The sequence below is a fragment of the Podarcis liolepis genome (assembly GCF_965112155.1).
Source record: "Podarcis liolepis genome assembly, chromosome: 7".
NCBI classification, from domain to species: domain Eukaryota; kingdom Metazoa; phylum Chordata; class Lepidosauria; order Squamata; family Lacertidae; genus Podarcis; species Podarcis liolepis.
In genome coordinates this window covers 55,484,051-55,496,896 of record NC_139561.1, presented here as the reverse complement: position 1 = coordinate 55,496,896, position 12,846 = coordinate 55,484,051, and the positions used below count along the sequence as shown (strand labels likewise).

Genomic DNA, 12,846 nt, shown 5'->3' with positions numbered 1-12,846 from the left:
CCCTGCCGCCCTGGCCAAAGCAGAGCCCTTCACCTTGCTAAGCAGCTTAGTCTCCAGCACCCAGCACCTGTCCACACTCACCTGGAGGCAGACAGAGCTTCTCTTAATTCCAGGCTGAAATCAAATGGGACAACAGGTTTGTTTTGCATCCCCACACTTATAAATTAAGAGAAAAAGCAGCCGGGCGTGCACTGCATTAATGAACAATTAGCTGCTTGGTGCTGGGTGACACCATCATGTCTTGATGAGTTTACTCACAGCATCTGGCTGCCCACCATGGCTGCTGGAACCTTTGATGTGATCCAACAAGAGCAATTCTAATCCTTGAACTTTCTAGAAAAGTTTGTGAACATGGAGTGTGCCTGGCCAATGATGGGTTTGAGGCTGGAGGCAAAAGGACTCTCTCTGTTCTAATTGTAAATGAAGATAGCTGATCTCAAAGCAAAGGTGCATGGAGATGAATGTTGTCTAGAGGGCTCCCTACACTCTGTGCTTCTCCTGGAATACACTTGACGTTCTATGCACCCATCCCTCCCCTGCCATTGTGACCTGATTTGCCCCAGGAAGAGCAGAAAGCTCATGAACATGAGCAGTCAGGAGATTTTCTAAGCACCCAGCATCCATCCTGGTCCAAATCAATCCCACTCTCTACTGCCACCCCTACCTCCAGTATATACAGAATGGAGGGGTGGCTGGAATAGGAAGGTTGCCTGATCTGCTTCCTTGAGGGACATCTCAAGGCCTATTTGTGTGTCTGACATCATATGGTAGATGAGACGTCAGCCTCCTGTTTACTGCACCCTTCAGATACCTCTATCATGCTTCTCCTTCCTTCCTCCTACCCCTGGATGATTACACAGCAGCAGTGAGGAGAGGGCTTGCCCTGCTGCAGGCCTCATCTTCAAAATAGTTTTGAAATAGTTAGCCAAATGCACATGCACACACACTCTGAGCGACCAGAGGCACCAGTTGTGGAATTCAGCTGACCTCTACATGAAAACCCAGAGAGCATCACTGTGGCTCAGAATCTCTGGGAGAGTCAGAGTGCCCTGAGGAGCAAAAGGAAGAGCCGGCTTCTGTGCAAGTCTTACCTGACGTCTGGAGTCTTGCCCGGAGTGAACTCGCTCTCCGAGTCCGAGGAGAAGACTGACTTCGGATGCAGGGCTGTGCTGTGACTGATGATGAGTCTGCCTAGAAGAGCCGCCACAGGAGTTTGCAACATTTTATCTTAACTTTGTGGAGGTTTGTGGTTTTATTTTTACATGAGAATGATTTTAGCAGTACGTACAACAAATATCACATTTCCAAAATAGAAGCTGTAAAATACCAAAATTGGAATTTGCATAGCAGTAACATACACAATAACTGATTTGGTGTTAAGCCAATATAACCAGGGCCCACCCAAGACATTTTGGCACCTGAGCTAGACCCGAAATGGCGCCAGGGAAGAAGGGGTAAGGGGAGATCTACATCAGGAACAAGGGGGTAAGGAAGATCAGCATTGGGGTTTGTCCCTGTGGATCCTACTGCCTGATGCGGTTGTCTCACCTTGTCTCATGGGTGGGCCGGCCCTCAATATAACATACAAAGTCATAAGAGAATACAACAAACTTATCGAACTAAAAGTATCATATACTACATCATGATACATTTGTTTTGGCTGATTTCCCCTCAGATCTATTTCTTGTTTACCTAATAAATATGAAATCTGAAGTGGAAAAGGTCTTGTAGGTTATTCTTTACACTAGATCACCCAACCACCACCTGCCTAGTGTCCAGATTATACCAAAAGCATTTCCCTGTAGGCAAAGTATGAAGCAAGAATAAGCCCAAAAATACACTCCTGCATAAGAAACCAGGATGAAACCAATGAGGGCCAGTTACCTCTAAGTGCTCCTGACTGGTCCAGGAGCCCAATTCTGTCCTCCGAGAGCCACAACCCAGTTCAACAGAGCGAACCCTCTCAGCAAACTTAAGGGAACAGAGTGTCTCACTTGTATTTTTCTCCACAGGAGAGACCTGACCAGGGAGGGAAAAGGGAACATTCATGATTATCCACATTTAAAGCTGAAAGAACTGAGGGAGAAGTGGTGAGCTCCTGCTGATGCCTCCTGCTTATAGATCTATGCTGTTTGTCCCCTTTCCCCAAAGGTGCATGAGATGGAAAGCGGGGAGAAAAACTGAGGGAGTCTTGCTGCCCTTTGCAACTTTCGGTTACGCTGGGTTTTTCTTTCTTTCTTAGGTGGGGGTGGGGGGTGCTCCAGGGCTGAGATTACGCAGCCAAGCACATAAAACTTTTTTTTAATATCCAAACAGTGCAGGCAGGGGACTTACACCAGTTGTTGCATGCACAACTGTTACTAACTTTTAAATAACAAGCATCTGGACTGCTGAATGTGTTTTTATTATTCTGTATCCAGATATTATTGAAAATAAATAAAAATATAGCAAAAGAAAACACAGAGGAATGGCATAGCTCTCAAGGAGTAGTAGGAGCATCACACTGCACCAAATACACTGAATATGCAATTCATTATGTGTCACTTGAAAGTCCGCCCCCCATTATAGCTCTTATGGAAGCACCCACCTGGACCATCATGAGGGTCTTGCTGTCACCACTGAGAGAGTCTTGAAGCAGGTAGGTCAGCTTGGAGTTGCGGAATGGCACATGGCCCTGGCGGGAACGCAGGGCATAGATCACATCTCCCAAAGCTGAGAGCGATTTGTTGATGTACTGGGCCTCACGCAGCCTGCTCCCCTCTGCACCAGACCTCCCCACACGCTCAGATCCTGCCAGATCAACCAAATTCAGCTTCCCTAGGAGGAAAGAAGTCAGGCACACTTGAACTACAATCCTGAGCATACTTACTTGCTAATAAATATGTTTAAAGGTAAAGGTACCCCTGCCCATACGGGCCAGTCTTGACAGACTCTAGGGTTGTGCGCTCATCTCACTCTAGAGGCCGGGAGCCAGCGCTGTCCGCAGACACTTCCAGGTCACGTGGCCAGCGTGACAAGCTGCATCTGGCGAGCCAGCGTAGCACACGGAACGCCGTTTACCTTCCCGCTGGTAAGCGGTCCCTATTTATCTACTTGCACCCGGGGGTGCTTTCGCTCTGCTAGGTTGGCAGGCGCTGGGACCTAACGACTGGAGCGCACCCCGCCACGGGGATTCGAACCGCCGACCATGCGATCGGCAAGTCCTAGGTGCTGAGGTTTTACCCACAGCGCCACCCGCGTTTAGGACTGAGCTATTAGTATTCAACAACACTTTAGGTCTCAGCAAGCAACAGCCAGAGCCATCGATGATCAAGCACCCTTCTAAGTTCACCAAGAAACCAAAGAGCTTGGGTGTATGTAGAAACTGGTGGTCAAGAACCCAAGGGTTCAGCTACTGGTTTGTCCACAACGGTGGCAAACACAATGCAAAGGAACTATTCCTGGCTACCAGCCAAAGTGATGCCCGATAATGTTTCTTACAATTTATTCTGCTCAATTAAACCTGGTGGCTCACTGCATGGACCTCTCCTGGACCTTGTCTCAAGTATCAACCGGCCTGAGCTACATTGTCATTTGGCTATCATCTACAAAATTAATTGACATTCCTCAATGATCTGTTTCCTATGTGATTCACTTACAACCTAAGTTAGGAGACCATGTTTCCTTCATGGTTGACAACAACTAGGAGTAAATTTCTACCAACCTGTAGTTCGTATTCCTGTGCTGTAATCAATTCCCCTCACTGTGATAATCAGGAGGGCGTGAGATCGGGAGCTGTGCTCGTTCAAGTAGGTGCTTTCAGTCACTCGGTTGATATGACCAAATTCAAAGACCTAGAATAAGTACACAGAGAGAGAGACAGTCATGCCACACCTGCCTTCAGCAGCCAGTTCCCACATAGGCCTCCCTCTCTGACCATCATCCCAGGCACTTGGCGCCTATTCAGAGGGCAGCAGAACGTCTGAGCAGCAGAGTGCCTTTGCAGAACTTCCCTGGCACCATATGGTCAGTGGAAGTCCTTAAGATTTGCTACACATGAAACTCAAAGCCCAAGAAACAGGAAAAAGGGTGCAGGCTGCACAGTAAACTCAGTTTCACAGTGCAACATGCACAATACTGCCCATATCACATTTTTATATAATCCTATAAATCAAAGCAGTTTCTGGTGCTTGTGTCATAAAATACTCATTAAAATTCTTCATTTATTCTTCCTGTAAATCTCATTTACAGAAGTGAGCCTTTCTGAACTTCCCTCGCCTGGACCTAGACTGGGGGGTGGTTGACTTGCTATTCAAAGTGAAGCCTCCTTGCCCGTTTTCTAACCTGGTTGATGTCTTCTACACAGTGCACAGGGAACTCTGTCAGGCCTGGCACATAGAGCTGTCCACTACCATCCGGGCACAGTTTGATGTCCAACTTCTCCTGGGGCTCCTTTCCAAGCAGGTCTCTGAAAGAGAGAGGCAAGCAAGATCTTTGTAATGCTATGTGCTCCAAAAGGACACTTTTCCAGCGCAGAAAGATGGGTTAGGGATGCAGTAGGTAAGAGACAGTTGCCAAAGAAACAGTAACAAATAGACACCCAATATTTGTTTGCTAAAAGAAAAACCCCACATTGGTTCTCTTGCAGCAGGATCAGGTCCCTTGACTAAAGAGCTGTTTCATCCTTCCCAAGTTACAAATTGCAGGAGGACAGTGTTCTTCAACCTGAGAGTGCCCAATACCAACACCATTCCAAGTGCTTTGAACAGAGGCAGAGAACGGCTAATGGAGGGAAGGAGGGAAGAACCATGGAACAAGTATTCCTCAGTCAAAGGAAATTTTTTAGCTGAACAAATTCTAACAAGTCACAATGAACTGCCTTGGCTAAGAGTGCAGCTAACCAAGAGGAACTAAATTCTGAAAATAGGTGAACAGAGTTGCCACTGCAAGAGCTAATTCTGTCTTGGGGCTCAGTTCTGAAACTTGCTTCAACACCAGAGCTAGTTTCCAGAGCATCTGAATAGGGATATTAAAACTGCCTATCGACACATCCATCAACACCACTGGAGCCAGAAGGTTGGACTTTCATGAAGCATTCCCTTGTTATATGGGGTGGGGTCACTTTTCCTGCAGAAAGCACAAGCTGTTCCACCACCGCCACTGAAATTGTTTTCTGGGACATTCCAAACCTAGGGTTTTGGTTTTGAATCTAGGGACTGAGAGGTCTTTGGCATCCTGCAGTTACCTGAGGGCTTCATTGTAGATCTCAGCCACACTGACAGTGATCTGGTAGTTCCAGTCAGAGGCTTTTGCCTGCACTTCTGAGAAGAGAAGCTGCAGTGCCCGCTGGTTGATTCCTGGGTTTTCGGGAGTTCCCTGGTGAGGAAAATGGAAGGGACATCATGTTCCTTCAATGAATTAACATTACATAAGAAGAAAGGAACACCAGAAAGAGTGCATGTGTGTGTGTGCACATGCACACACTCATGCCAGGCAGTCCAGCACATCATCACTGACTCACTCTGCAGTGCAGTCATCAATTTCCCTTCCCTCTATCCATCTCCCTGCCATCCCCAGCAGTGGGGGACACACAGTTTTTCTGTAAAAATGCAAAAACAATAAAACCTTATAAAGGCTAAAAGGTAGTATTTTGAACTCTATACCACAAATCCCCCTCAGCAAACATGGAAACACTATACAACACAGTCTGCCCCAAACAGCAGCCAGAAAGCCTAAATAGCAAGTGGTGTTTTCAAAAGAACCAAAGGAAATTGGACCACTCCTACCCCTTGAGGCACAGCAGGTGGGAGCAAAGGATTAACCGTGCTCTTCCAGTGAAGGAGGAATCAAGACTGGTGAAAAGGTTCCCTCCTTTTCCAGTTGACCACAGGTAACCAGATTTATTTACTCCTAGTTTTGACACTACCTTCCAAAAGAAGAGGTAACCCTTTCCTGTATACTCCACCCCTGTAATGAGTAAGAGCAGGAAGGAGTGTTTTCTTTTGTAACCTAAAACTGCACAACAGTGCAGCCAGGAAAACCTTTGGAAGAGCATTGAGCAGCTGCAGGGCCACATTTTAGGGACTTGCCAAATGAATATCCTATGGGGCAAGGCCTCCTGGGGTGGTGTGACTAACTGGGGACATTCATAAGGGAAAAGGTGCTCCCCAAGATATGTGGGCCCAAGGATACCTTTAAAAGGTGAGAGCCACCACCTTGAACTGAACTTGGAAACACTCTCGCAGACATGTAATATGGGCTTTAAATTCAGTCCCCACCCCCCAAATAGGTAGGCATTTAGCACTAGCTAAACAACCCCACAACAGGATATGGAAACTGCAGAATCAGCAAATCATTTAAAAAGGAACTGAAAAGCAGCTCACCTCCATTGTGTATGTCTTGCCGGCACCTGTCTGGCCATAGGCGAAAATGCAAACATTGTAACCATCAATGCAGGATGTGATCAGGGCTTGAACTTCCCGGAAGACCTTTAAAAAACAAAGTTTGCGTAAGGCATTGGCAGAGTACTTTGCTCCGCTGCCATCAGGCTCATACATATCCATGAGACTAGTAAGTCCAAACTAAATGAATCACAACCTCTTTACATATAGAGTAAAGGAGGAGGATGCGATACTGCAGCAACAACATGTCTAATTTGCCTGCTGGTAAACACATTCCTACCTAGTTAAGTAACTCAACAAATGAGACGTTTCCCTTCAAGCTACGTTCCTTCTTCTCTCACCCAGCAGACATTCTTGCTAACTTAACAGGAGAACACCGTGACTATACTTACATCTTCCTGTGTTGCTTCAGGAGGGAAAACCTTGTCAAGTTCAAATGATACCAGCTTCCCTCTATGCATCAGATGCAAGAGGGCATCATCATCAGGGTCAAATGTCACGGCACTGGCAGCTTCTGGCCCATCGCCATCCTCTTTACATACTGGCCGAACACGACCAAACACACGGATATTGCCTTAAAGGGAAATTATAGCCTTATAAATCTGAGAACAGCTGGCTTCTAGGCTCCTAGGCCACCCCACAGAGAATCACAGTGGCTGATGGTCATCTCAGCCACTAGGCTATATTCCAAAAGAACCATCTTTCCTAATGGCATTTAGGGGCAGGCCAAGGTTCAGAACCTTGTTCTTGGTGAAGCAGAATGTGTGCAAATTCACACTTTGTCTGCCAGACAGCCATCAGCAAAACCACCTGAGCCACAATGAACATCCCTTGCATAAGAGATAGGAAGATGTTTCCACCGCAAAGGCTCCCCCAACTCTCAAGCTGGGAACCCAAGAAAACACCACCTCAACTTCCTATCAGATAGCCTCAGCCGTCAAGTGGCATCTATGCCATGCCCTCAAGGAACCCATACATGGGGACTCACAGACCTTTCAACCGCACAAGTTCATTGTGACATTTCTTCCGGAGCTGCAGTTCTCTGCGGTATTTCCTCAGGAGCTCCTGATTTGTACTGCTGACCTCTTCAATGGCTTGGCCAATCTTTGAAGAGAGGACAAAAGAGTTAGGGGGAATATGTCACACTCTGCGAGGTGGAGAATCTTACTCCTCCTCATCTCATCCAGATCTTCCCATCTCAACTGAGCCACTCATAATTAAAAAGGAACTTTACAACCAACAGGGAAGGTGCAGCACCACACCATTTAGAGGGCGGGAATCAGCCCTGAGATTTGGAAGTAGGACAGTCTTGCTGCTGGACTGACCTCAGCCTTGGCACTCTGTAGGGCTTCTTGGAGAAGAACAGGAAATTCTTTGACCTGCCGCTTCAGGCTATTGTAATCATTTGTAAGGGTTCGAAGAGCTGGCTGGAGAGTCAGGAGATTTGTCCTCACTCCTACGGAGATGAATAAATGTACATTAAGGCAATGCTACATTTTCCCATTTTCATTTGCAAAAAGCATTTCTCCTCCTTAAACAAAACCACCATAAGGCAGATGCTGGTTCAAATTATCTCTGAACTGAAAGGCAGCTGCTTCTTCAAAAGCCACACCAGGCCCTTGAGAGAAATGTTTGGCCAGCTTGAAGATACTCACCTGCCAGGTTCTCGTGGACAGCTTTCATTTCTACCTGGGCTCGAGCAAATGCTTCTTCAATGGCTCGATTCTTGTCCTCCTCCATGTTCTGCATCTCCTCCAGCATCTGCTCGTGGGCCCGCTCCAACTCAGACTCATACAACGTAACCTAGGAAACACAGCAAAGGAACCTGTCAAGGTGAAGAGGCCAGGCTACCACTTTCCCTCTCCTCTAGGGCAGGCAAATCTCTCCAATCAGTTCCCCTCTGTTTCTCATTTTTCCAATCTTATGTTCAGTTACCCACATTTCTACATGGGTTTGCAGTTTTTTTAAAATAATACAGTGGTACCTAGGGTTAAGACCTCGTTCTGGAGGTCTGTTCTTAACCTGAAGCACCACTTTAGCTAATGGGGCCTCCTGCTGCCGCTGCACAATTTCTGTTCTCATCCTGAAGCAAAGTTCTTAACCTGAAGCACTATTTCTGGGTTAGCGGAGTCTGTAACTTGAAGCGTATGTAACCCGAGGTACCACTGTAATAATCTTATGAACATTCACCAGCATTTTAACCTGAATTTCTTCTTATGACACACATTTTTGTGTGCAATTTCCCCTAATAAAATTATATTTGTCTGTTATTTTCACAGATATATGCATTTGTATGCAAACATTATCCTAGTATATGAATTTTTGTACACATTACTTGGCTAGAGAACAATACTAAAAATCTGAGAATTGTGAATTTCAAAGGACAACTGTTTCAGTTCATGTATGGCTTCAGAAAGCATGAATGTGGTAGGTTTGCCTTTAAATGCAAACTTAATGGAATTTCTCCCCCATCCCTCCTCTAACATCCATCAAAAGAGTGCCTTCTGCTGCCGATAGGAAGGCATTAGGACCCAGGGACAGGTTGCACATCAGTGAGGCTTGAGAGAGAGAACTGGAAAGAGGGCCCTGGAGCAGCAGGTAGAGAGCCCAGAGAGGAGGAAGAGGATACTGCTGCAGAAGTACAGAAAGAGGGGGACCTAGAAGCTAAAGAATGCATAACTCTCTTGCAAGGGACCAAAAGCAGAGAAGAAAGCACCAACAAATGAAGAAGCACCCTTAGCGCTTCCTGTTCTTTCCACCTGCATCATTTTGAACAAGTTGCCTGTGGTCTGCTTATCTCTTTTTCCACACTCAGAAAGTGCTCACCTGAGCTCTGAGCTGCACTGCTGCCTTCTGAGAGTTCTGCAGTTGCTGTTCCATCTCTTTCAGCACCTGTCTCTGCATCCCAACTTGGTCTTGCAAGTACTGGTTCCGGGACTGGGCTTCACAGAGGGCCTGCTTGGTCTTTGAGGACTCGACTTCCACGGTCTTGATTACATACTGGGGGAGGAAAAGCAAGAAACACAGCTACAGAAGTGAGAGATGGCCACAGTTCATCATAGATGACCTTTAGGGTCCTTTCCCACTCTACAACTCTACTTGAGGGCAGCTTATGAAAATAAGAGATACTCTGGATCTCTGACTGAAGCTCTTCTGGGGACTGATGACTCTTTAAGCAGTTTTACTTTGAGGAAACTCATGGACTAAAAGCCTTCACAGCAAGCTATTCTGCCTCACCTTAATCTGCTGAGGCTGGGCTTTGAGGCTGGCTATTGTCTCCTGGCTATCCCTCAGTCTGCGGCTGAGCCTTTCCTCCTCCTCTGCCTTCTCTGCTAGGGAGTCTTTCAGCCGGAGCTCCACCTCAGCCAGGCGATTGGTTTTCTGCTCCACTTCTAGGTCCAGCTCCGACAGGCGCCCTTTCACCTCTTCTGCTTCTTGCTTTAGTTGGGCCAGCTTTTCCTGCAACTTCACATTCTCCTAAGTAGTAAACAGGGAGGAATGAATATAGCATATAATGAACATGACTTCAGCTGAGCAGCCTGCAGCCCCACCCCAGCAGAAAGAAGCAGCAGCTCTTTTTACCTGGCTGTGCTCGCAGTTCACGCATTTCACAGGATGCTTCTTCTTGAGCTCCTGCAGTTGTGCCTCACACATCTTCATCTCTTGTTTCAGACGCACATTTTCTGCAACCAAAAGGTCCCGGTGCTTCTCCAGATCTGTGCCACCCTAAAAAAAGGGCATGGGAGGCAGGCAGGGTGTTAGAGGAACCTATGCATTATGAGCAATTTTACTACTTTAACTACCAAGTCACCTACTGGACCTGAGGGAAATCACAAGAAAAGCTTGAAAGTTTCCCACTGAAAAAATTAACAGTGGAAATTATTTATTTATTTATTTATTTATTTTGAAAAAGTTTCCATCCCACCAACTCCCAAAGGTATCTATGTTCAAAAACATGCCATTTGTTTGAGCAGAACAAACAGGCAATATATATATGAGTGGATCATTCCTCCTCTAATAAGTTACCAGCTACAGAGGCACTGTCACCTGTGCCTAATTAATATAAATAAATTCAAAAAACCCTTTTCATTGATAAAGTAAGAGAAGGAATGCTTACTATGAGATCTGACTGGATGTGCAGATAACATCCCACATTCACTCTTAGATCTAATTGGCTTTAATTATAGATTTGTTGCCTCTATTTTTGTTTGGGTGCAGTCAAATTAGTAAGAATCTAGACTATTAGATGCAGGAACACTATCTTTTGAAGACACCAGGAGACTTCTAGAGGGTCCCAGTCAGAGGAAGGAATATGGCTCAGAGGCAAAGCGCATGCTTTTCTTGCAGAAAGCCATGGCCAGTCAGTGTGAACAACACTGAGCTAGATAGACCAATGGGCTGTTGTGGCATAAGGCATCTCCCTACGTTCCCAGAAAAATGACTCACCGGCTACACTTTGTTTGCAAACTCTCTCAATAAATTTAGCTGAATTGATCTAGCAGTACTGTGTGTAGGTGGGTTAATTGCCATTTTCCTTCACACCCACCAGTGCTGGTAACACCCTTATAATTTGTACACTTGGCATTTTGCATTGTGTGGACTATTGCTTTTGTTATTCAATTATTAACATATCTGTAGTGTACTTATTACATATTCATTTTGTTTCCTGCATGTGTTTTTCAATGCTGGGTGCATTTTGGATCCTGCTGTTTATGGGCAACTCCACTTCAGCTCTTTTTTCCTTCAGAAAAGCAGACACCAGGCAGGGTCTCTAAGCTTATACTTCTCCCACAGGTGTTTCCAAATGGAGTGGCCCTGCGCTTCCCCACCCCCAGCATCAAGAAGAAATTCTTATCAGGCGAAAAGAACTGAACTTGCACAGAAACAAGTCCTGTCTTTATGATGGGGAGCATATCACTACTGGAAATAGGTGTCATCTCCTCAGATGAGATGGACCAATTTAGAGCTAAGTCCTCAGCAATAGATAGGTAGCCGTGTTGGTCTGCCATAGTCAAAATAAAAAAATTCCTTCCGGTAGCACCTTAAAGACCAACTAAGTTAGTTCTTGGTATGAGCTTTCGTGTGCATGCACACTTCTTCAGATACACTAAGCCATTTTTCACCTTCTCACCCCTTGCCTTTTCCTGTAAGACCTATTGCAGTCGTTAAGAGTCGTCAACAGACTCATCTCAGCTATCTGCCAATCTCCCATTCCCACCACCCTTCTGAGTAATACCCCTCCCCACCTTCTCACTATATAGAAGGATCTGGCAACTTCTGTTTCAGTGTATCTGAAGAAGTGTGCATGCACACGAAAGCTCATACCAAGAACTAACTTAGTTGGTCTTTAAGGTCCTCAGCAATGTTAAGGGAAGGGTTTGTTAAACAACAACAACAGTAGCATAAAGCAAGGATTATAAACACTAAGGGAAAATCTGCACGATAACAGGATTAACCTTTCCAATGGGAAGGAGGGGGATTTCAGCAAAGTAACTCAAGAGTGGGAGAATCCACAGTCCTTCCTGCCTAGGCCAAATCAATAAGCAAAGTGTGATGAACTCAGCTGTTTACAGGAGCATGTTGAATTTCCACAAACACCAGCAAACAGGCTGCTTGCAATGCTTTTTTGGGGAGACCTCAGGAAAAATGGAGGTCAATGTGGGTCAAATTCACCACATTTAACTTGCAAAACTTGTAACCCTGTGCTAAGCCACCTTCAGGGTTTTGCTTCACATATAATTGCAAAAGCCAAGTTGCTCATTCAGAACAATTTTAGTCACATACATGAGCACCATCCCCTAGTTGGGGTAAAGAAATCCAAAGCTGTACACACGTGTACACACACACACACACACACACACACAAGTATTGCTGCCGTAACATGCATTCCTACTCAGAAAGGAGTTCAACAGCAGTTACTTCCTCTGTTTATAGTTTAGCCTACATGTAAATGTTTTCATGATACATGTATTATGGAAGAAAGTCTTTCGGAGATGTTAGCAGTTGAAAGAAGCTTATGTAGCTCACCAACACAGAATGGAGCCTGTTCATTTCCTGTGCTTGCTCCAGGAGTTGGTCCTTCAGACTTTCTGTCTACCAATGCAGAAAGGTAGCTTTAAATACATATCACTTCCACGTTGGAAGGAAAACAGAGATGTACTTGACAGTTAAGTTTCTTAAATTTATAAGACTGACCATCAATAAAACTATACAGGTGGCTTATTTAAAATAATAGAACAATTAAGAATAAATACAGAATTTCTCCATAGCAGAAACAGTACAAAGCAGTTTGCAGGTTAGCTTTAAACCACACTAAAAGAGAGAGGGAGGGAAAGAGAAAGGCTTATTTAAAACCACACTGAAAAAGTTAATGCTAAGGGTCTTTTTTGAAACACAACTTCAAAAGGCATTTTCAGTGGTGATTCCCCAATTGTGGAATGTTTTCCCCAGAGAAACCCTCCTGCAG

The 12,846-nt window shown here is 45.4% G+C and overlaps 1 protein-coding gene across 23 annotated transcripts in view; it reads right to left on the bottom strand.

Annotated features, from left to right (window-relative positions):
- Window positions 1–12,846, bottom strand: part of KIFC3 (kinesin family member C3) — a 39,018-nt gene that overhangs the window by 2,540 nt on the left and 23,632 nt on the right. For 13 of the 23 annotated variants that reach the window (XM_083513895.1, XM_083513914.1, XM_083513902.1 and 10 more), the window contains 15 exons: window positions 12,408–12,473; window positions 9,963–10,106; window positions 9,618–9,857; window positions 9,207–9,380; window positions 8,036–8,183; window positions 7,706–7,836; window positions 7,373–7,484; window positions 6,773–6,954; window positions 6,363–6,467; window positions 5,225–5,355; window positions 4,324–4,447; window positions 3,704–3,833; window positions 2,588–2,817; window positions 1,885–2,019; window positions 1,092–1,191 (listed from right to left, as the gene is read on the bottom strand). In XM_083513895.1, the coding sequence (XP_083370021.1) occupies window positions 1,092–1,191; window positions 1,885–2,019; window positions 2,588–2,817; window positions 3,704–3,833; window positions 4,324–4,447; window positions 5,225–5,355; window positions 6,363–6,467; window positions 6,773–6,954; window positions 7,373–7,484; window positions 7,706–7,836; window positions 8,036–8,183; window positions 9,207–9,380; window positions 9,618–9,857; window positions 9,963–10,106; window positions 12,408–12,473 (2,152 nt within the window). Of the gene's footprint in view, window positions 1–81; window positions 115–1,091; window positions 1,192–1,884; window positions 2,020–2,587; window positions 2,818–3,703; window positions 3,834–4,323; window positions 4,448–5,224; window positions 5,356–6,362; window positions 6,468–6,772; window positions 6,955–7,372; window positions 7,485–7,705; window positions 7,837–8,035; window positions 8,184–9,206; window positions 9,381–9,617; window positions 9,858–9,962; window positions 10,107–12,407; window positions 12,474–12,846 lie in introns of all 23 variants that reach the window. The other 10 variants (XM_083513898.1, XM_083513899.1, XM_083513897.1 and 7 more) reach the window with 2 other exon arrangements.